The 20,934-nt window shown below is 41.6% G+C and overlaps 1 protein-coding gene across 6 annotated transcripts in view; it reads right to left on the minus strand.

Moving 5' to 3' along the window:
* Positions 1–20,442, minus strand: part of ERG (ETS transcription factor ERG) — a 29,854-nt gene extending 9,412 nt beyond the window's left edge. For 2 of the 6 annotated variants that reach the window (XM_086608101.1, XM_086632128.1), the window contains exons 1-4: positions 20,288–20,442; positions 5,823–5,974; positions 2,668–2,871; positions 1,644–1,724 (exon numbers count right to left, since the gene is read on the minus strand). In XM_086608101.1, the coding sequence (XP_086464227.1) occupies positions 1,644–1,724; positions 2,668–2,871; positions 5,823–5,974; positions 20,288–20,427 (577 nt within the window). In that variant the 5' untranslated portion in view covers positions 20,428–20,442. Of the gene's footprint in view, positions 1–1,643; positions 1,725–2,652; positions 2,872–5,822; positions 5,975–20,287 lie in introns of all 6 variants that reach the window. The other 4 variants (XM_009992687.2, XM_009992688.2, XM_086608109.1 and 1 more) reach the window with 4 other exon arrangements.
* Between the last annotated feature and the right edge of the window lie 492 nt (positions 20,443–20,934).

Raw genomic sequence — 20,934 nt, forward strand, 5'->3', positions numbered from 1 at the left:
AAGCCTAGGTGGAAGCCTATTAGTGTCCATGGGAATCTTCTCACAGACTTCGACTGGGTTTCCCTCAGACCCTCAGAAATCTCATTCTCTTCACAGAGTAAGAAAATTAAAAATATTGACCTTGACATAGAAAATGACATCTCACTTATCTCAGGCATTGAAATGGCTCTAACTACATCAACAGACTTCTAATGACCATCTCTAGGAATATGCAAAAGGGTCATAAGGATTTGTGCAATTACTGCTGACTTCAAGAAGATCTTGTTTCTAATTCTTCTGTGATCCTTTGAAAATCCCACTCCAAAGTTCTTATGCCACCAGAACAACTAATTTTCCTTATACTGATGATTAGCATGATATTATTCACACTCCCTACGACAGAAATGCAGACAAACTCATTTTGGTGAAATGAATTTCAAAATATCATTGTCAGTGCACACATATAGAAAAAGATAACACATAGAACTGCTGAACAACACTTGGACAACTTTATGTGGAAACTATTTGGAAAATTAGAATCTGGAAAGTCAGAGACGGAAAAGACCATCGAGTTCATCTGTTTTTAAAAAAGACTTAAGACTTATTCCAAACCCCAGCAATGTCAACAGAAAAATTGTTGTTGCTTTTGGTGGGGTTTGCAGCAGGCCTACAGCCCACAGTAGGACTTTATGTCAAGTGCCAAACATCTAATCTCAGGGAGACATCTTCTCATTTAGTTAATTTTGCTAGGAAACTCACTGTTATTTACCACAGTGAAAAACTAAATGAAATATGAAAGAGGCACTGCAATCCAAGGTTTTCTTTTTTTTTACCTTTGCATTATCCTTTGTATTATCTTTTTCATTTCTCATAAAGAATTGTTATTTCTGGTCACTGTAGGTAACTAATACCCTCAGGCATGATCATGCAATATTCCAAACATCTTTAATCAGTATGTATACCATAATATATGTATAATTCCATGCCATCCTCTGTTGCACAACTGCTAGAGCAAGATAAAAATTATACTGAATTATTTTCATAAATATTTTGTCATATCCTGAAAGACAGATGCTTTTGAGGCATGTATTGTCCTACCTACACTCAATGTTTTTCTGATCCGAATTAACAGAAGAGTGAATATTAACAAAAACAATTTTTCATTCAAATCACACTTAGTGGAAATTACAACATCAAACTTAGTGGAGCTGCCAGCTTAAGTCCCATATAGCTGACAAATGAGGTGAGCTAACTGCCTAAATAGCAATTTTATTGAATTATATGATATATAGTGCGTGGGACAGGAGACAGTCCCCATTCATACTCTCAGAGCCCACAGCACTTAAGCAAGTACTGAAGCATTTTTGAGCTCCACCAACATTCTAGGGATCTGTGGAGTAGATCTGACAGTACAATGTGTCAGGGACTCCATTCTCTTGTAGGACACAAGAAATTACCAGTAAGGAGACCATTTTTGCACCATCTGGCCCTATGTGATCTCACCTTTTTTCTGTGTGTCTGTGCATAAAACTCACACACACAGCAAGGAGAGGACATACTAGTCTCCCTCCTAATTTACCATTTCCATTTTTAGTAAGCAACCCATGAAAAGGAATCCTCTGCTTTTAGATGACCTATAGCAATGGGAGCAGTGCCAGCATTACCTGTGTTTCTAGCATGCATTAACCGTGGAGAGTTTTGTAAGGCCTTATCAACATCATCTGAAGTCAAATGTGGAAGAGGAGCTACAAAACAAAACAAAAAGCAACACCAAAATGAAAAAAATTGTGAATTATCTTTTTAAACCATATTTTTCCCTGACAGGATTGTATGAATGCAAGTCTACTGAAGCTTCAGTCTGCAGTTTGGAGAGAGGCACGTGTGCTACAGCTTAAACAAGGGCATTCGTTTATTCAACATAATGAATGCATAATATTTCTGACCGATTATGGACAGTGTGCGTGTGGAGAAGACTGCACCGCACTGGTGTTGCAATGCTTGTTGTTTTTTTCTTTAAAAACCGTATTCACTTTACTTCTTTAAACTGAGGCAACCCTGCAAAATTTCCTCAAGCTTAGATGAAAACCCTCAAGCCAGGAATTCACTAATCCCTTCTTTCCCTTTGAAATGCTAGCCATGCACTACAAGTAACTTGCATTTGGACTTCAGGGACTGTTCCTTTTTTCCATGAATTTACAGAACTTTTATTCAAATCAGTGAAATCTTCCTGATCCTATTCAGAGTAGAGCAAACTACTGTCAGTCCTTAGAATCATGCCTGGAATTCGCTTTATGAATCAATGTTTGCACTCTCATTTAGCGTTCTCATTAAAATGGAAAGAAATGAGTATGTGACCAGAAAAAACATTAGCACTGAATCCCATATGATTTTCTTCCTACAGTATGCTGATGTATATCCTGGGTTTCAATTTGATTTTTCTCTGAGATGTAGAAATATTCCCTAACTCTTTTCTTCAATGAACATGTGTGAAAGCCAACTCAAATTAACGGGAACCTCTCCATCAAACTCAAGAGGCTTTGGATCAGGCTCCCTACTACATTCTTAGCAACAGCAAAATTTGCAACAGACATTTGAAAACTCACCTAAGTGTACACACACTGTTAAATCTAAGACTGATATCAACCACAGATTGATTATAGCCACTACCATAACAGAAAATTAGCTTACTCTCTCTGAGGTAGTGTAGGTGTGACAGGAGGATATCTGCATTATAGCTTGGGGTGAGTCTCTGGAAGTCGTCTTTGGTCATTTTACATAGCTCCTTCCCATCGATGTTCTGGAACAACAAGATGTCCACATCTGGGAGACCGTACTCCTTCACTGCCCATTCCAGCCACTGGCGTACGTGATCTGTGCTCCATAACGTAGGATCTGGTGGTATCACAAAGCATAAAATTAGGCAGAGAGTGCTGATGCACTGGACTAGTACAAAATAAACGTAGACCACAGTCAAACTGGAGAGACTTTAATCCACTGCTTACTGACTGCTGGAGATACACGAGGAATTAATTTGGCCTATTGCGGGGAAAGGAGAGTAATTGTCTTTGAAAAAATATTAAGGAAGAGCTGTGAGCCTTGATTATTAACAACAAATTCTCTGCCGTTGAGCTGCTGCTCCCATTTAGTTCTTTTCTCTTGCTATTTTTATGAATTATTATCTACAGGTTAATATAGGCTCCTGTCCTCATGCAGAGAATACAATTCAGAAAAGTATTTACGAGAGCACACTAACAGCACTGACTTGTATCTGCACAATTTTCAAAGTTCCTTGTTGAATTTGTGTCTTTAGTCAAGTGAAATTTCCACTCGAGTCACAAGTATTGTTTCTTAGGCATAGACTAAGTAAGCATTCATGGATTTGGCTATTTATTTCAAAAACTAGAGTGGGTCATGTTAAAATATTCTGCACTTCCTTTCCTAGAGTGCTGTGTTGTACTGGTGTACATTGCTAAACCTGCAAGGGTTTTTACGAACTACCTGAAGCATTGTCAAAACCATCTGGGGAAAAAACCCCCAAGAACTAGTCCAGATTTTTAGCAAAACATAAGGTCAACTACCTTGTGCTTTTGAGAATCGTGTATGAATCCTTGATTTTAACTTAAACTTCTTTTTTGCCTCTAAACATCTCCTCTTCTATTTCTCTTCCATTCTGCTTTTCCCTCTTCTTGAGTTACAGTCAGCACCCATCAACATGAAAATGCCTAAGGACCTGCAGTGCACATCTCCATAATAAGGCAGTTCCTACCATGAATTTATACTTTTTGAAGACAAAATATTAAAGCTAAGGGGAAATAAACTCCTTGAGAGTTTGTGCCTTACAACCTAAACGACTCTGTGATTCTGTGATATCGGGAAGAGTGAGAACGGAACACACAGAGGTCAAATGGCTGTACTCGGTCACATAAAAGTCTGTGGAAGGGCTGGGACTTGACTAAATAGCTTTTCTGTGGCTTAATTCAGTGCCATTCCCTCTCTTTTGACTGTTGTTCAGGCTGATCTGAAAGAGGTGGGGACCTCTTCCCATGGGCTAGGAACTATTCAGAGTCTGTCATGCTGTTGCTCACTCCCAATCTTCCTCCCATTAGCTCCTCCCCTTTTCTTATGCTTCTTTTGGTATTTTAAGCTCTTGCAAGTCAGAATATTTAATCCTCTGGAGCTTCAGAGGGTTCCTCTGTTCTCTGAAGTGCACTAGAAATCACTTAAAAGAACCCCTCCATCTGGTATGAAATATGCAGCCAACTAGAGGAGTGCAAGTCTGGTTGGTAAATCTAGGGTCTGGGTGAGGTTGCCCACACTTGCAGCAGAGAATTCCAACAACTACATTCATTTTTGTTTGAAGTAAACAACCAAACATCAGGAAATTTACTAAAACATTTTGCTTATGCCTATAGTTTTTAAGTCATCTTATTTATGATAACCAGAAAGTTACTACAGCTGGAAATGTGAATTTTGCTTTTTTATTCCGAAACATTGCCACTGCCTATGTGGTAGTCAAACAACACCAACTGTCTTTTACCCTTATATTTATTCTAGGGACCTTGAAATAGCAAGGCTGTGACTGTGACCATCTTGTTCCTTAAATGTCACTCAAATCCACCTCAAAACACACCTCCAGGAATACACTGAGAAAAAAAGATCTTGCCGAGCTAATCATACTAAGGGTTACTAAACAACTGAAAAAAAGTGACAACCACCAAGAAGCCAAATGTTTTAGAAGAACATTCAAATGTCGTTAATTTCAGCGTGGTCTGCTTCCAGTTGGCAAGACACTTCATTTATTCAGTGCATCACTCTTCTGTGCTTCAGAATAGAACTGTCAATACCATTGCAGAGGAGACTGCAACATATTTGTCCACACGTATCTTGACAAATAACTGAAATAATCACAGCTTGCAAAATTGGCCACAGTCAGTACTCTTGCATATCTTAGCAACTGAAAAACTGTAAGAATATTAAGCAACATAGCAGTAGCAGAAATGTTTCAGATAGGCACATCTCTGCTGGAGAGGAACTAGCAGCAAAACATTCCCTTCTGTTTGCAGGTTGCAGGTGTTGTGTCTATGCTGTGTATACCCAGTGGTTTATGAACACCCACATATGTCATGATGGTCTAAGGCTTCAACTCCGGAAACAGGCATGCTAGCTCTTTGCAAACCAAGGCAACAAACCTTCCAGCAGAGGTTTGTTTGGAGGACGGGAGTGAATGCCTTCTTTTTCAATTAACTGGTGAATTCCACAACCAAGCTTGCCAAGGCTAACCAAGAATTTCTCAATTGTGCTCTTATATTGCAGTGGAGCTGTCAGTTTGCTTATTAAAATGTTTTATACCACCCAGGCTCAGGGGATAACCTAGATAAATGCTTTTCATGCACTGTTTGATTTCACAGTAGCTATTGTGTTTTTAGCGTGCTGAGGGCCGGACTGCATTTGGTATTTGCAGGGCTATCATGTGGTACAGTGATCCCTTCTCTCTCCCACACACTCTGCACCCAGCTAGTCCATGATGTTAGGAAATGGAAGTGGCTCTTCATTTTGCCCACTTTAAGGTAAAATACTCTAAAAGGAGCTAGAGAAGTCAGATAAGATCTGAGGGCCCGTAATCAGCCAGTTCTGCTGCTGAAATGGCAAAAAATAGGTTGAGGAGGTGGCTTCGCTACAATATTTCTCAGCTCGTTCTCTTAATAACCCTGGGAAATAATTGTTCTTTTCTTCCTGACCACCCGTACCACATTGCCACTTTTCTCCAAATCTTCCTAAATAATGTCGGTAGACTTAGGGGAAATGCATTATTTTGCTCAGAACTTTTGTGTAGAGGGTCTAACCTGCTGGCACAATGACTCTTCGTTCATTGGTAGTCATATTTGGGGGTGGAACGTGCTTCTCTTCCATGTAGTTTCCATAGTTCATCCCAACATTGTCTGAGCCGCTAACCATTTTCCCTCCTTTTGCCACGCTGCAGTCATCAGGAGAATTCCTAGACAGAGAAGAGAGGTGTGCTTCTATTATTATTCCAGTCCCTACTAATATCCTCAGCAAAGAATCATGCTGAATGAAATGGAAAAAACAAGACTCGAGCACCAGGGTTGGGCTGTCACTGGAAAACTCAGTACCTACCACCCAAGGACTCTGCTCATTTCTTCAGTTGCCTCAGAAAAAATGACCAGCCTCAACGGACCATATACTTATTTTTATTTTCAAAGGATCAGGCTCTTACATGTCTCCAAACATATAAACACTAACGATTTATTTCCAGAGACTGGGCTAGAACGGAGGCTTGTTCATGAGCTTGCTGAGCCTGATGGCTGCAAGTAGCTGCACTTCTCTCTCCAAACATCTCACAGACAACTCTCCAAACATAGAGGTGCTCTTAATGCAAACTTTCTGAGGGAAAATTATTATTAGTTGTCACTGTCTAAGCCTTGGACAAGGCTTTTCCAATGCTTGGACAGCTTCCCGTCTCCACTGCTGTCATTGCTTCATTTGGACCACGCTCAGTTGCACTTTATGTCACGCAATGTAGACACACTTCTACGTATGGCCTACAGAAAAGGCACATTTGCCAAAGCCATGATTCAAAATGCCACACACATGACTGGAAAAACCTTTCAGCTCCTGACTAGCACAGTCTCCATGGTACTGTAGTCAAGAAATGGAAATCTGCAGAGGATCTGCAACCAGACGCCTCTTTAATTTTGGCTTTGCTTTCTGAATGGAGTCTTTAGGTTTAACATCCCACAGGGGGTTCCCTAATGGCATTTTAATTGCATCACAGTTTTCTTTCTGGCAGACGCAGACATATTTGTCCCTTAATTTAATGTCTACAATGTGTTTCATCAGAGAGAGAAAAATTGTTGCAAAAATCAAAACAAAGAACAGAACCACAGGGAATACCTTTAAATATATAGAGGCTGTTGGCAAGGGAAGGAGGGCGTTAGTTGCATTTTGGTTTCTTTAGTGGTGCTACATTACTAACAAGCTTTCTTCTAGTCCTGCCATTTAACTCCTGAAACTGTACTATGGTCTTATTAAACAAGCAGCAAGTCAGGTTGCAATGCTTCATTTGAGTTCCTTGCAAAGCAACTAATTTGCAGTTCGGAGAACTGAGAGACCCTCCAAGGACCTAAGACTTCTGGAAGCGTGTTTCAGGATCTGCCCCCCACTCCCCAAATATGTTTCACCCAGTGCCTCTTGCTCTCCCCAGCTTGGAAATCTCAGCTCTTGCTGCAAGTGTTGGGCAGCAATGTGGCTGGAAGCCCACGAATGGTCACCATACAGGTGCTTTCCCAGAAGAGATTTGTTATTGCCTGAGGGCAAAAAAGGAAAAATGCTACGCAGTTTGGACCACTCTCTGCTCAACGTACGTCAAAAGGATGTGGCAGATATTTTATCCAATGTGACTCGGTTGTGTTGACTGCTCAGCACCACCATGGTTCAGGAACTAACGCAGTTATAATTCTCAAATGTGTGTTTTAAAAAATAACTAGTACTTTTAAAGCTGAAAAGATTTACACTTACACTTAAATAATCTTAAACACTGAAAATATATTTTAAGTATATCAGTTTTTTCCTGTGCAGTTTTACTACTAATTTTACCATGTTGTGTTAATATATGTATTAAAACTAAATTAACTGCTGATGGCTTTCAGTTTAAAAATAAAATATATCACAGAAACCATTCAATGGGGACTGTCATCTTTAGGAGAAGGAACAGGGCTCTGAATGTCGCCTGGGAAATGCTGGCTTCGCATACGTTTTTCAGGTATAAAATATCTTGGGTGCTGCAGAACATGTTACATATAAAATCTGCCTCTATAAAGGTCCTACAGCTGCTTTGTCAGCCACAAGACCGAATAACAACCACAAGGGAAGATACAGTCAGCACATGGTCTTGCCTGTCATTGAGTGGTGGTGAATTTATCTTTTGCCCTCAGAACCAGAATACTTGTGCATTTTTCTCTCGGGTTTAACTTTTCTATCCCACTACATACTTCTAAATATAATTCTGGGATGCAGCTTATTTCTGTCTAAACAGAGCTAAGCAAAACAAAGTAACTTTTTCTTTTGGATGTAAACATGTTAAAAAAGAGCTTTTGTGATGAATGCTTGTGACTAAAATGGTGGCTTTTTCTGTTTACCTTTAACAAATACAAATGGTGTATATGCATAAGTGAGTCTGCATACTAAATCACATATATTTGGAAACATCATCCAGCTCCTGCCCTTATACCTCTGTAGATGCCCACCCTGACCCCCAAGGTCGGTTATGTTACAAAGACAAAAGAAACAAAGATTAGGCCCATTCACTGACTTTTTAGGGATGTTTTTGGGAAACAGAGAGCTAGTAGCATCCTTTGGCCTAACTGGCGCAGTTATTTTATTTCATTTTTCTGTGAAAAGGAACTTGAGATATAGGGACATCAAAGTCCTGCTGCTGATGTGAAATATCACATCAGCATTAGCCTATACCACTTCTGCGGGTAATTGTGCATTAAAAACACTCTAGTAAACACTGAACATTAAATGATGTGAGAGATGCAGTAGTAGCACACAGCTTTTGGCAACCTGACAGGGCTTCTGAGCTGGTTTTCTGATTGAATATAAACAGACGGGGGTGGGGACGAAGATCACAAACAAGTCATAAATTTTCATTAAAATCCAGAAGCAGATGGTCAAGGGTTTTGTCCTGTTAGCTTACTGGGTGGACAAGCAAATACCCAGTTCAGCAAACCTAAGACCATGCTTAATTTCAAGCATGAAAGTAGCTCCATGGGAGCTAACAGGACTACTCAGGTACTTCAAATTGAGTGTGTGCTTATGCATACCACTGAATCATAGCTTAATTCAAATGGCTGGAACGGACTTCTACGGTATAGAAAGCAAAACTGAAAATGCAAGTAGACACTAGAAAATGGTATTTTTAGTGCCCAGAACAACAAGAGAATGATTGTCTGCAAAGGCTTTTTTTAGGACTTTCTGTGAGTCTGCTTTATTTCTGAACCACCAAGGGAGCAGGGGCAGTGGAAAAGCAGCTTTCAGAAAGCGTGCCCAGTGTAAAGGGTGCAGCTTTGCAGTGATTCATCCTCAGCTCCAGGCCTGAAATGAAACCCAAGATGTTTTTCTTCACAGCTGCATGTTATTTTTACCCTTGGTAAATACACTGTGTTACACCTGGAATTTACAAAAAAAAATAATTAAAAAAAAAAAAAAGTGGAAAGACTACAATCATGCTAGCAAAGAGCACTTCAAGCAGTCCTGAGTTGATTCAGCTCTGATTGTTGATAAATGTCTATTGAAGAAAGTATTTCTCCATGGGTCCTTGGACCTGGAAGCTTCACCTTTATCCAGGGTTACCTAGAATCAAGCTGATTTGATGGTTAAATATAGCACCCACTCCTACTGAAGCTGATTGGAGTTTTGCCAACCATTGACTCTGATGAAAGTACATGTAAGTTCATAAATAAGTGTATGAAACACATTTTTTCCTCTTCACTATGCTACTATTTTCCCCATGTGACCTAAAACACCTGTGTTGTGTTAAAACACAAGGTATCAGAGAAACACACATTAGGAATCAGCAAAATTTCACATGATCTCTGTGACATTCCCATAATATAAACTCCTCTATTTAATATTTCTGAATTTCAGAGGGAAATAAATAAGAAAAATTGTATTCTCCAAATATCTACTCATCTTCACAAGTTTATTTAATAACCACAGCTTGGATAACTTCTTTACAGAGGCTACTTATAGAAAAGGGGTTTCAAGAGAGTAGAGCAGTGTAAGGACATCTTTGATAAGTTTTCCATGCATGGTCCCATGGCTGGTCAGGTCAGAGGACACGCTGAGCTATCAGGAACTTCTTTTCTGTGATGCTCTAGTGAGCAAACCATAAGACTGTCCTACAGGATACAGATTCCTTTCCTTACCTCTCCTCTCCCATTTTGTAATGCCAATGATCTGAGAAAGAGGGAAGCGGCCTCAGCAGGCCTGTGATGTTCTCACCTTGTCCTTACATACAAGAGGGAGAACTCTGCAAAGCCAGCTCCCTCAGATAATTTGGGCCAGCATATGCAAATTTATATGTAGCCAAAACGACATCATGTAAAGGTCAATTCTTATTGAGTGTATTGCAAAGCATGCTTGGGCTCATCTCCATTCACTGCAACAACTCAAGTTGTAGTGGATTTGGTCAGCGCTTCTCCCTCAAAACCAGTTTGTCACTGAGAAAGCGGCCCATGAAGAAAAAACCAAAACTTCCCTGAGATTTCTTACTCTGAGGTACACTGCTGTTTCTTAACACTGTAGTCCACAATATAAATTCAAAGGGTTACCCAGCTGCAGCCCTAAACTCTCTTCCCTACCCCTCTCTCTGCACTCTCTTCCTCTTCATGTATCAGTGGGATTCACATCTGCTGAGAGCTGCCACAGCAGTGACATGCAAAGAGGGGTCCTGCAGATCCCGCTTTGGGTTTGCCTTTGGCAGCAATCACTGGGGACAGCCCAACCCTCTCTGGTGAGAAGGAGCCTGTGCTCCCCAGCCACTGCAGCAGGAGCGTGGCTGCACCTGCAGCTTTGCAGAGCCCCCGGAGCTGCTCCCCTGGACCAACAGTGATCTCCATGGGTGCCATGCAAGACCCTGAAAAGCACTTTCAGTGATGATGTCAGAGGCCCCAACAATTGCTTTGATAGAGCTGGGTGTCCACCACACATGCTCATCACCCATAGTTGGATGTGGCTGCCTGGCTTCTTCTGTGCGTACACCAGGCCAAGCCCCACAAGCACACCAAGCGCTCTGCTCCTCTGCAGGAACCTGCCCTTACATCTGCTGCGTGAGCACCACCATGCTTAACCTGCTGAAAAGAAAACAGAGGGTTTATTGCCCCTTCCAAGGCTTCTTGTGAAAGCAGTGCAAAATTCCCCGCAGAGGACTCCAGCATAAAAGAGGCACTAAAATGCCAGAGAATGCACATAGGTCGCAATATCCCTGGGGTGCTCACACAGGCTCTCGTGCAACTGCTGAGTGAACTGGGCTGGGGAGCTGCTTTCCCAGCAAGTACAGCAAACAAGTAAATAAATGGGTGGGCGGGTAAGTAACTCAGCACTTAGCTATAACCTGAGTCACTCCACCACCCACATGGGGTGGCTGTGTGAAGGCGATGCTTGCCCACAGCAAAGCGGACAGCCAGGGTGGGAGCGAGCTGCTGAGGTCTGTGGAAGGGAGGGAAGCCCCTTGGGACCTCCGCTGCTGGCTAAAGCTGGCTTAAGCTGATGCTGAAGCCACAGTGACAGTCTGTTTATCTTTGCTACAGCAAAGGTGAGTGTCGAAAGCAGTCCTAAGAAGACAAAAGAAAAGAAAAAAAGGAAAATCAAAGTCCTCATTGGGCCATACAGACATGGAGGTGCACTGCTTCATGCTGGGCTACATAAGTAAACCAAACTGGTCTTCAACAGCCCCAACAGACCAGGGCTGCAGTGCGGATGGGCTTGGGGAAGCCCCATGATAATGCACTCCCTCAGCATCCAAAACAGGGGCAGACACCACTGTGCGGGGTGTCCTGAGCTCAGAAGGTGCTCAAGGTTGCTTGGGGCTGGCTCAGGATTGCTCAGAGATGTCACGGTGTGACACACAGAGGTGCCTCCAGTTCCATCCTCCAGAGAAAGGAGAAAGCAAACATCACATGCCAACACGTGCAACGCTGTTGGCTTTGTGTAAGCATAACAAAAGATGCTTGTTTATTGAGTTGTATACGCAGTAGCCCTTCATTTTCAATCAAACAATAACTTTTGCTAATTGAAACAATCTTTTGGGTTTCTTTTTTTAACGCTTAACTTTCCCCAGCTATCTTGTGGTCCACAGCTGCTTCAAGCCTTAAGGCCATCACGGCAAATTAAGGCAGTCAGCGTCTGGCTCACTAGAGGCCAGTCAAGCTATAAATATTACCGGGCTGGCTCTTTGTGTTCATAGTGTGGGGAAACAGCTGGTTTAAGTTTGACTGCACGTTGTCATTCCTCCATTAGTGCAAACACTTCAATATTTCTTATGTGTGAGGCTGGAGTGAAGAAAGGGAAAGAAGGGAAGGGGGTCACTAAAAGCCAAAGCTAAGAAATGATGTTCTGTATATACATAATTTACAATTAGATTGCTGCCTGGGAGAAGGCTGAAGTCTGACATGGTGATAGCTAGGCCAAAGCCACAACGACTTCCCGGTTGGCCTATAACTTTCAGGACCTATTTTCTCTTGTTTTTCTTTTATTATTTTTATAGAAATTCTATTATAATGGTAATGGATTACATTTCTCAAATTGTATTTCATTTCAAGAGCTTGTAAGACTGTTGTATTTGTGGTTTCATAAAGTATGAAATACCAGGAGACAGGGCCCTTCCCAAACCACATATGCCTTCTTTTGTGGGCAGGGATCGTATAGAAAGTTAGAAAAGTAGAGCATGCCAGGCATAAACAGAAGTGACATCTTGTATGGAAACCATAATCCCCCGTGTCTGTGGAATGTCTGCTGATTTTCATGATTAGCATTATCGGGCTGTGAGGTCGACGGGTGCGAAACGGTAAAGTCAACGATTAGCCACTTTTCTTTTTCTCTACTCACCTTTTGCTTCATCTTAAAATGCTATTCTCAAACTTAAAATACTGAACACCTTCACTGATACTACCCCGATCAAAATGAAACACCTACTAATAAAGGAGGGGAGGAGAAGACTCCTCTCCAAACACGCTGGGGCAGAGACAACCTACCTACCGACAGTGTCTGTGCCGTGCCAGCCCCGGGGGAACACCACAACCACCGGCTCTAAACGCTCTAGACACAGTAAATACTGTACTGGAAATAAAGCAGTAACAGTCATAAATAATAACAGTGATCGTAACTCTTGTGGGGTCCTATGTCAATATTTGAAGACTAATTTTATGTTTCACTACACATATGAGAGCTTTTCGTCGCCTAGCACTTTTGAAATTCTGGGTATACTCATCTCCCTCTTAAACCCTTGAAGCTAAGCACACAATTTAAGCATCAGTGGTCAATCTGAAATGTAACCATGCCAAATACAAATGAACATGTTATCCCAGAGTGGAAAGCTTCTTAGCTAGCACCTGCCAGCTCAGCACCCCCTAAAAGGGTGCCAAAAAGTAGCTATGGTAGGGGTGAGCTGGATTTGTTTTTCTCCTTGGCAACATGTTTGCCTCAAGAACAGAGCCAAACCATGAACGCACACACACGCACACACTAATGTTAAGCTGGTGGATTTTCAGAGCAAAGAGGAACTTCTTGAAGCAGTCACACATAAAGCCCTACATGGAGAGGATCCTGAATTTGCAGTTTTTCCAGTTTGGTAGGCAGCCACTCCACCAACCACCCAGCCAGTGGGAAAAAAGATTATCAGCCTGAGATAACTGACACCATGACTTTTTACCCAAGATTAACATTACTTTATATAAGCAGACCCAGTAAGTGCATTAGGAAAGCCATCCTCTTCAGACAGATCTCCCAGCTTTGCTGACGTAGGGGCTGACTCGAGCCCTGCTGGAGATGGAGGAGAGAGTCCCATTGACTGCTATGGGTTTTGGACCATGTTTGTTGTTTAGTCTGAGCTGAGGTTTACCAAGAATACCAGGGCTGCATGCCGGTGGTATGCCACCAGATGTGGAAGGGGCGGCACTGAGCCTCAACCGCGGGGTTGTGCTCCAGCAATGGAAAAAGCCATGCCCTTGAAAAACAAGTGATGTCAGGGAGATTACTGCAGACCAACTCTGTTTCTCCATGTGTTGGCCACAAGCAAGGTGTGCAAATGCTCTAACTAGATCCACTGGTTATCATACCACAGACTGAAGCATAATGCAGAGGTGCCTCATCTTGAATAAAGCACGTCAGCCTGGACCCTAGGAACACGATGGTCCTGTTGTGGTGGTAATACAGAGCTCCATATGAACAAATGCACCCTCCTTAGTGGCTAGGCACATCAGCTGGCACATGGCTGGACCATGCAAAGTACCTCAAGTGCTACCCATTCAAATTTGTTGGTTTGTATAGCACAAAACAGCTACCACTTTGGAGAGTTTACATCAAGGGGAAAAGAAAAAAAAAAAAGATTTAGGTCACTTTGGACTCTGAACAGTTCTCCTGTGTGTCAGATGCACCCAACTTGGTTAGTACAAAGGCTCTTTGATGAAAATTTAGAACAGTAACATGCAAAGAAAAACGGTATTTCCCAAAAGACCCAGCACAAAAGATATATTAAGTGATAATTTCATTCTCAAATGGCTTTTGAGCAACAATTGGTAGCACTTAAAACAACATTTTGCACACGATTAAATCTTAATGACAACTAATTATTTCTGGCATTTCTTTAAAACTTCTGTATTAGCCAAGCTGATGTTGGAAAACTTCTGCTGTGCTTCCACTGCAGCTAACTTTCAAAATGCTTTTTCAATGAAATCATCACACTGCTCACGGCAAGTGAAATTTATCTGTGGCCTGAATAAGACTCTATGTTCCACTTCAGTCTCCTTTAAAAAGACTGATTACCTACCAGTAAATGTAGTTCTTCCAAGCTACCTTTGTATCGTCTCACCCATAGGCATGATGGAGTCCCACTGGTGAGTGTATGCAGAGACCACTAGAAATCCAAGGATTTAAATGTTGTTTAAGCAGTACCCAGGGCCTCATGAGAGCATGTCCACAGGAATGAATTTCACCCTAAACACGTAACATGAATCGCATTCATTCATTGTAATAGGATTCCTCATACTTAATTCGACAAAATATGTAGAGAACAATAAACAGAAAAGTAAGTAACAGTATGGCATATGCAGATTTATATTATAGCACTTTACTGTAACAGGGTGAATCTTTTGGTCCGACTCAAAAGCAATAAATAGCATGGAATAATATTATTACATTCAGGTGAAAAGATTGACTATATGGTGGCACAAAAGGTCTTGTTAGATTTATGTACCTGGAAGAAATATAATGGCTGTACCAACATAATGGATTCCAAGAAACTCAGTTTGATACCACCTGTGACAATCTGCATTATATATGCAACAGCAGCAAGGTAAATGACAGCTTTAATTTAAACTTTTCTTGCTTTATTTGATTTAAGGTAGGCCCTTAGGCTATATTTTCTGGTGCTGTGCAGCAGGGTTTAGCTTTAAAAATACTGTTATTGTTAAAGAAAACTGTGTAGCTAATCCCTCTGCAGCATACTGAAAATAACCCTTTAATTTCATTCTAATGTTTTTTCTTTGCTATTCACAGGAATGCCAGTTTTGAGACTGTTATGTTTTGAGATTTAATGTAGGGCAATTACAGCCAAAGTATATCTAAGGAGAGTCCCAGCAGAGTGAGTGCATTTCTGTTCTGAGTACGTACTTAATTGTTGATGTGTAAGAAGTCTAGTACGCTCCTAAAATTTTATACCCCCTTACAGACAACAGAATATATGGCCAGGAAGCAGCCTAACACAGTGAGAAGGGAGAGCCGGACACCAAAACACCGTAAAGCTAACTATTCTCTAGTCACCACTTCGTGGGGTCTGGCAGCCTGTTTTGCATCCCTTTTACACCATACCATTCAGACCCAGGATCCCCCGTCGGAAGACGATTACAGAGGATACTCTGGACATCCTAGAGGTAGCACTTCTGTGGCTCGGCAGCCTGGCTGTGGTATTTTAGACTCCTTTGGGCCAACCCAGATTTTAAAATGGGTGCAAACAGAGAATGCACGGTTTTACCAAAAATGAAAAGCAGCTCCAAGCTCCATACCAAATGCATGTGTTAATTTTTAACATATGATGCATTTTTAAGAACTGAGCATTTCATTTAAGGAAATAAATCCAGGGACTGCAAATGAGCAGGGTGGGGAAGGCTTCTGCAGAGCAGAAAATGAAAAGTTGCCTGCAGAACGGCAGAGTACCACTCATCTGCACATATAAATTGTGCCTGATACTATGTGTGTGACAGACAGCAGGTGATCTGTCAGGAAACCAGTGAAACATCAACATACAAATGGCAAAGGCCTAGTGGGATCTCAGTAAGGAAAAACGGGTTTGAAACTTGTAAGAGATGCATATATCCCACTGACCTATAGTGGCTTCCATATTGACAGAACTAGTCAATATATCAGAATAGTTTTTGTTATTATTTAGCAATAATATTTGTTATGATTATTTAGCAATAATATCTTACTGATAAGTAATTCCATTTTATGCAGGGCTTGAGTGATGCATGATTTTTTCTACAACTGACAGGAATATCACATGCTAGGAAGATTTACAATTCCCAGAGTATTAACACTACATATATTTTATGCATACGTGTACCTGAGTTTGAGAAATGCCATAACATACTTATATTTGTTACTTGGCAATATTAATTCTCCATTAAAAGTGTAATATTAAGATCTCTTTTTTCAGGCATGTGTTATAAAGCAATAGTTTTCTGATGAAATAAAAAGTGCATGTTAATTACAATAATAATGTTTTATTTTTGTGTTACGTACAAGCATGAAATATATGTATGAAATTTTTTTTGTACTGTTAATCTATTCTTATCTTTGGTAGTCTATAAATTATTTTTCTTTGTTTATTTTTCAGCATAACGTCATATCTTAGGAATTGCAGTGAAGTATGAATTTTCCTCATTTTTTCCAGTTAGCAACTCTGCATTGTTCTGTCAATAGGGGAGGCTGTCAAATCCAAGATAAATAAATGAAGCCCTGCATCCAATGCTGCAGGTTATTTTTAATACAATGTAGAAAGTATTGCATTTCTTACCATACTTTCATCCAGAATGGTCCCTTTAGAAAACCAGTGTTCTGATCAAAAACATTTTGTGGTTCATAGCAGTAACTTGTAAAGCCTCTTTGGGCAGCGTGGCCCGTGTGCCAGCTCACACACTGGTTGATATTGGGAAAGAACGGTCACTGTTGAGCTGTTCACTTTCTAATGACGGCCACATCAAGCACCTCTCAGTGATGCTGTCCAGAGAACAATGAAGAACTTAGTCTTCATGTGCTGCTCAGCTGATTTGCACTAAACTCCAAGACCTAATAATGGACTAGGTAGAGCTAATATTATTTTATTAGAGAGGAGGTACACAAAATTTCTTCTTTTTGTCTCTTTACTTCTATAATGCTGGTAAACGTGGTCAGGATGGTGCAAAAGTGTGTCACTGGGGTTCCAGATGCCTTGGCAACTCCTGGCTGCCACCTCTTTGTAACAATTAGTAGTTCTGCTGGAAAGTATGAATCAAAAATGTGCCTTGTGACTAATCAAAAAAGACTGAATTAAAGACAATTCCCTTGATGCTCAGATTATATATCCTCGCAAAAGTAGATGCCTGTTCTGCTAGTAATAATGCAGACTAGATGCACAAACATTTTTTGCAGCTAGTGCAGAGACCAGGCTACCACCAAAGGAAAGGTAGATACCTCTCTTTGCAAAGAGCAACTCGGGCAGCCTAAATGAGTGATCAGCTTCTGCCTATCAACTGTGCAGGTAGCCGAAGTATCACCCTAAGAGATTCAATGCATGCACATGCTGATATAAAGTAGCATTAAGAAAGGAAAAATGATAGCCATTACGAAGATATGTCCAAACAGCCTGTTTAATTCAGGGCTTCTGAATGTGCATCCATCCCTGGAAAGTATTCTGAGTTCACATATACAAGGTGAACATACTCTAGGTTTGGGAGATAGGACAGCGAGCTCTCCCAACTTGAGTGCATGCCCTCATCCATCAGGACGTAAAATACATTGAACACAAGCCTGTCCTGTCCTGCCTGCTGCAGTCAGGCTGCCAGGCAGGCATCAACACTTGAACTGCAGGTTCAAGCAAGAGATGGAGAGCCTAACTCCTGCTCTGCAGCTGGGACACACTGTGCTGGTGGCCGCACTGTGGTTCCTCACTCCCTGGGTTATTTCTGGTTTTATCCAATGATGACACAGCCCCCAGGAGAGAAGCGAAGGCACTGAGCGCAGTTTACCCAACGACGACACAGCCCCCAGGAGAGAAGCGATGGCACTGTCCCAGCTGCACGCCCAAACACACATCCATTCACAGTGACACTTTCAGGCCTCTCTGGATAGCATGGCAGAGCTTGGCTGCCTCCCCAGACACTCCACAATAGCAGGGGTGCCTCAGGGTGTCTGGCCCTCTCTGGACCAAGGCAGACCCTGCCAGAGCCAGGGGCTTTAGTGCCCAGAGCTGTCTATGTTCCCAAATCAGGGCTCCTACCAGTCTCCACTGGTTTGGGGCATGCTGGCGTGTAGAAGTACTGTGCTCTCACCCACAGGCTATATGGGTTTGCCTGGAGACCCCATTGAGCTAATCTGACTACAGGCACACATTTCAGTCTTGGTAAGGGTCCTGACCTCCTAAATCGGAGTATAACCTTTACCAGAGTTGCTAACAAGGATTAGACAGGACAAGGTTTCATCTAATAAGAGTCCCTCAACCATCATAGCAACAGACAAATACCTGTGATTCACAAACTGAACTATAATATTCAGGCTAGTTACGTATTTCAGGAATCCAAGACAGCAAATTCAGGATTCTGGCTTGATTATTTTAAAAATGTGATTGACCAACAATTTCAAATGGATCTATATCATCTAGACTCTTCCTTAAGATCTGCGAGTATGTAAAAGTAGGACTCTGTATATGACTGACTTTAGTCATGTGCAACGTTGCAAATTATTACCACTAATCTCAGTAACAATTAACACTAAGTATGTACTCTAATGCACTTTATGAAATTTACACTGAGAAAAACTGTGATCAGTTCTCTTACAGAAATGCAAGCACAAATACTTAGAGGTAATTTTAGGAAAAAAGTGAAATTGATTTTTAATCAATACTCCATTTGTGATAATATCTGTGCATTTGCTTAGCAAAAAAAAAAAAAAAAAGAAAAAGCTCACTGAAATTGGTTGTGGATAAATTCTGAATAAGCAGGCTTACAAGAAGACTTCCCCTAATTCTTTGTAACTTCAGTTCATCATTTATTTCTACGTATCTCAAATCTTTGAGTTTTCACTGGAAATTCTAATTTGACTTCAGCACAATTTTCATCCTTACCAGTGAGAAGCGTAGGTGTGATAAGCTGTCAAACCACTTTGCCCTGCTTGTGGTGCTCACCACGTTAGCACAGCAAGTGTGAACAGTAACCACAGTGCCCATGGCTGAGGTTTTTCTTAACAACTGATGCTGGGAGATGAGATTAGTAGGCAGGTGTTTGTGACAGAGAGATGTGAAACACAGATTCCCCCCCTGGTACATCACCAACAATTGGGAGCAACTGACTCTCTGGACGTCTGCCCTTCAGCAACACCAAAGGAAAATTGTTTTGACAGTCAGGCATTTTAAACAGGAAAGCACTTGTTTGGATAGTTTCCTTGAAAAAAAAAAAAAATCTTCATTGTGCTTTTTCAGATGGAAAAAATCCCATAGAGTGCTTCTATGCTTCGAAGTGCTACCAGTCAATATTCACAGATCCACTGCGTTACTCTTTCAGCTTAATCGATACAATTCTCCTTCATAGTGACTTTCATAAAAAAAGTCCCAAGACGATAATTAATACACTGACATGCTGTGGCTACTGCCGAGCTGAGTAATTTCTTTTCCTGTTCTTTTCTAGTCCCCTGCTTCCCTCCATATATGTGCTTTTTCTTCAGTGTGAGCCCTTCTTAAATCCGACTCCATGGTTATGCTTTTTGGCACTATGTTTACAGTAAATATGAAAGTAAAGATCAGTAACTCACTCCCTCTGCCATTACAAGAATTTACTTCCTATGCTTCTCTGTTTGGTTATATTCAGAGCAAAGGCAACTGCCCAAATTACAGTATTTTGACAACTTCCATTGAGTATGAGATCCCAAATGTCACACCCTTAGATAGATCAATAGTGCTGCACCAGACTTCAGCAAAGTGGTACTTTGCTAACTTTAATATATGCTCTTTCACCTAGTGTGCAATGCACGTTCACATTTAAAATTATCCACAGTCAGAGGAAACACAGAAAGGTATTGCACAAGCTCATGAGAAGACTGTGCTTGTAGCACTGTTTGAGACCCTCTGTAACACCTGAACGGTGCTGGCAGGTGTGACCCACAATGTACAGGAGACCTGTAGGCTTCTGGGAAAGCAGCTGGTGGCAAGATGGAATATCTTGAGGCATCTAAAATGGTGCTAGATTCACAGGTTTAGACAACTGAGCTATACCCATGACAAGAAAAAGTGTACTTGAGCCATGGTAAACACTAGCCTTATTACCTTGACCCATTAACCTGGTTTGGGTTACACTCCATCTTGATGGTGACTCTGGCCGGGGGCTGCGATAACCAGTCTTGCTGGGGAACACGCGGACTCATCTTTGATGTCTGCCCATATTCACTGGAGGAGGAGGCTGTCATCTCTGTCTTCGCAAGGTGCGGCGATCCGTAGGCACACTCGAACAAGGACTGATCTTCACTCACCACTGATAACGCTTCCTGTAAACCAGAGAAGTCAGTGTGACTGTGTTTCAGAGCAAACATTACAATATTCCCTGAGGAAAAAAAGGTTTGTACATCTCACAAGAAGACAAACAGTCGGTTGCTTGCTTAAATGCTCATTACTTTTTAGACATGTCACTGCTGTTGGTGGAGGTGAGGACTCATGGTGCCAGACATGCCATCAGCATATGGTGGGAGAACAACCTCTCCCCTGGGAAGACTTTCCCACTAGTGACTGAGAAGATGCACAAACACATGCTTCAAAACGTTTAGGAAGAGTTGGGAGGGAGGAGAGGGCAGGATGGGCAGCGAAGCTCCGGCCTCTCATGTACAAAGTAGGGATCTGGAGGGTGAGATCTGCTGGGGGCGTAAGCAAGCTGCCATTGCTACTTGACGTGTGCCTGCAAGAAATGACTGAAAGCTGTG

This window comes from Tauraco erythrolophus, chromosome 1 (assembly GCF_009769465.1).
Source record: "Tauraco erythrolophus isolate bTauEry1 chromosome 1, bTauEry1.pri, whole genome shotgun sequence".
NCBI classification, from domain to species: Eukaryota; Metazoa; Chordata; class Aves; order Musophagiformes; family Musophagidae; genus Tauraco; species Tauraco erythrolophus.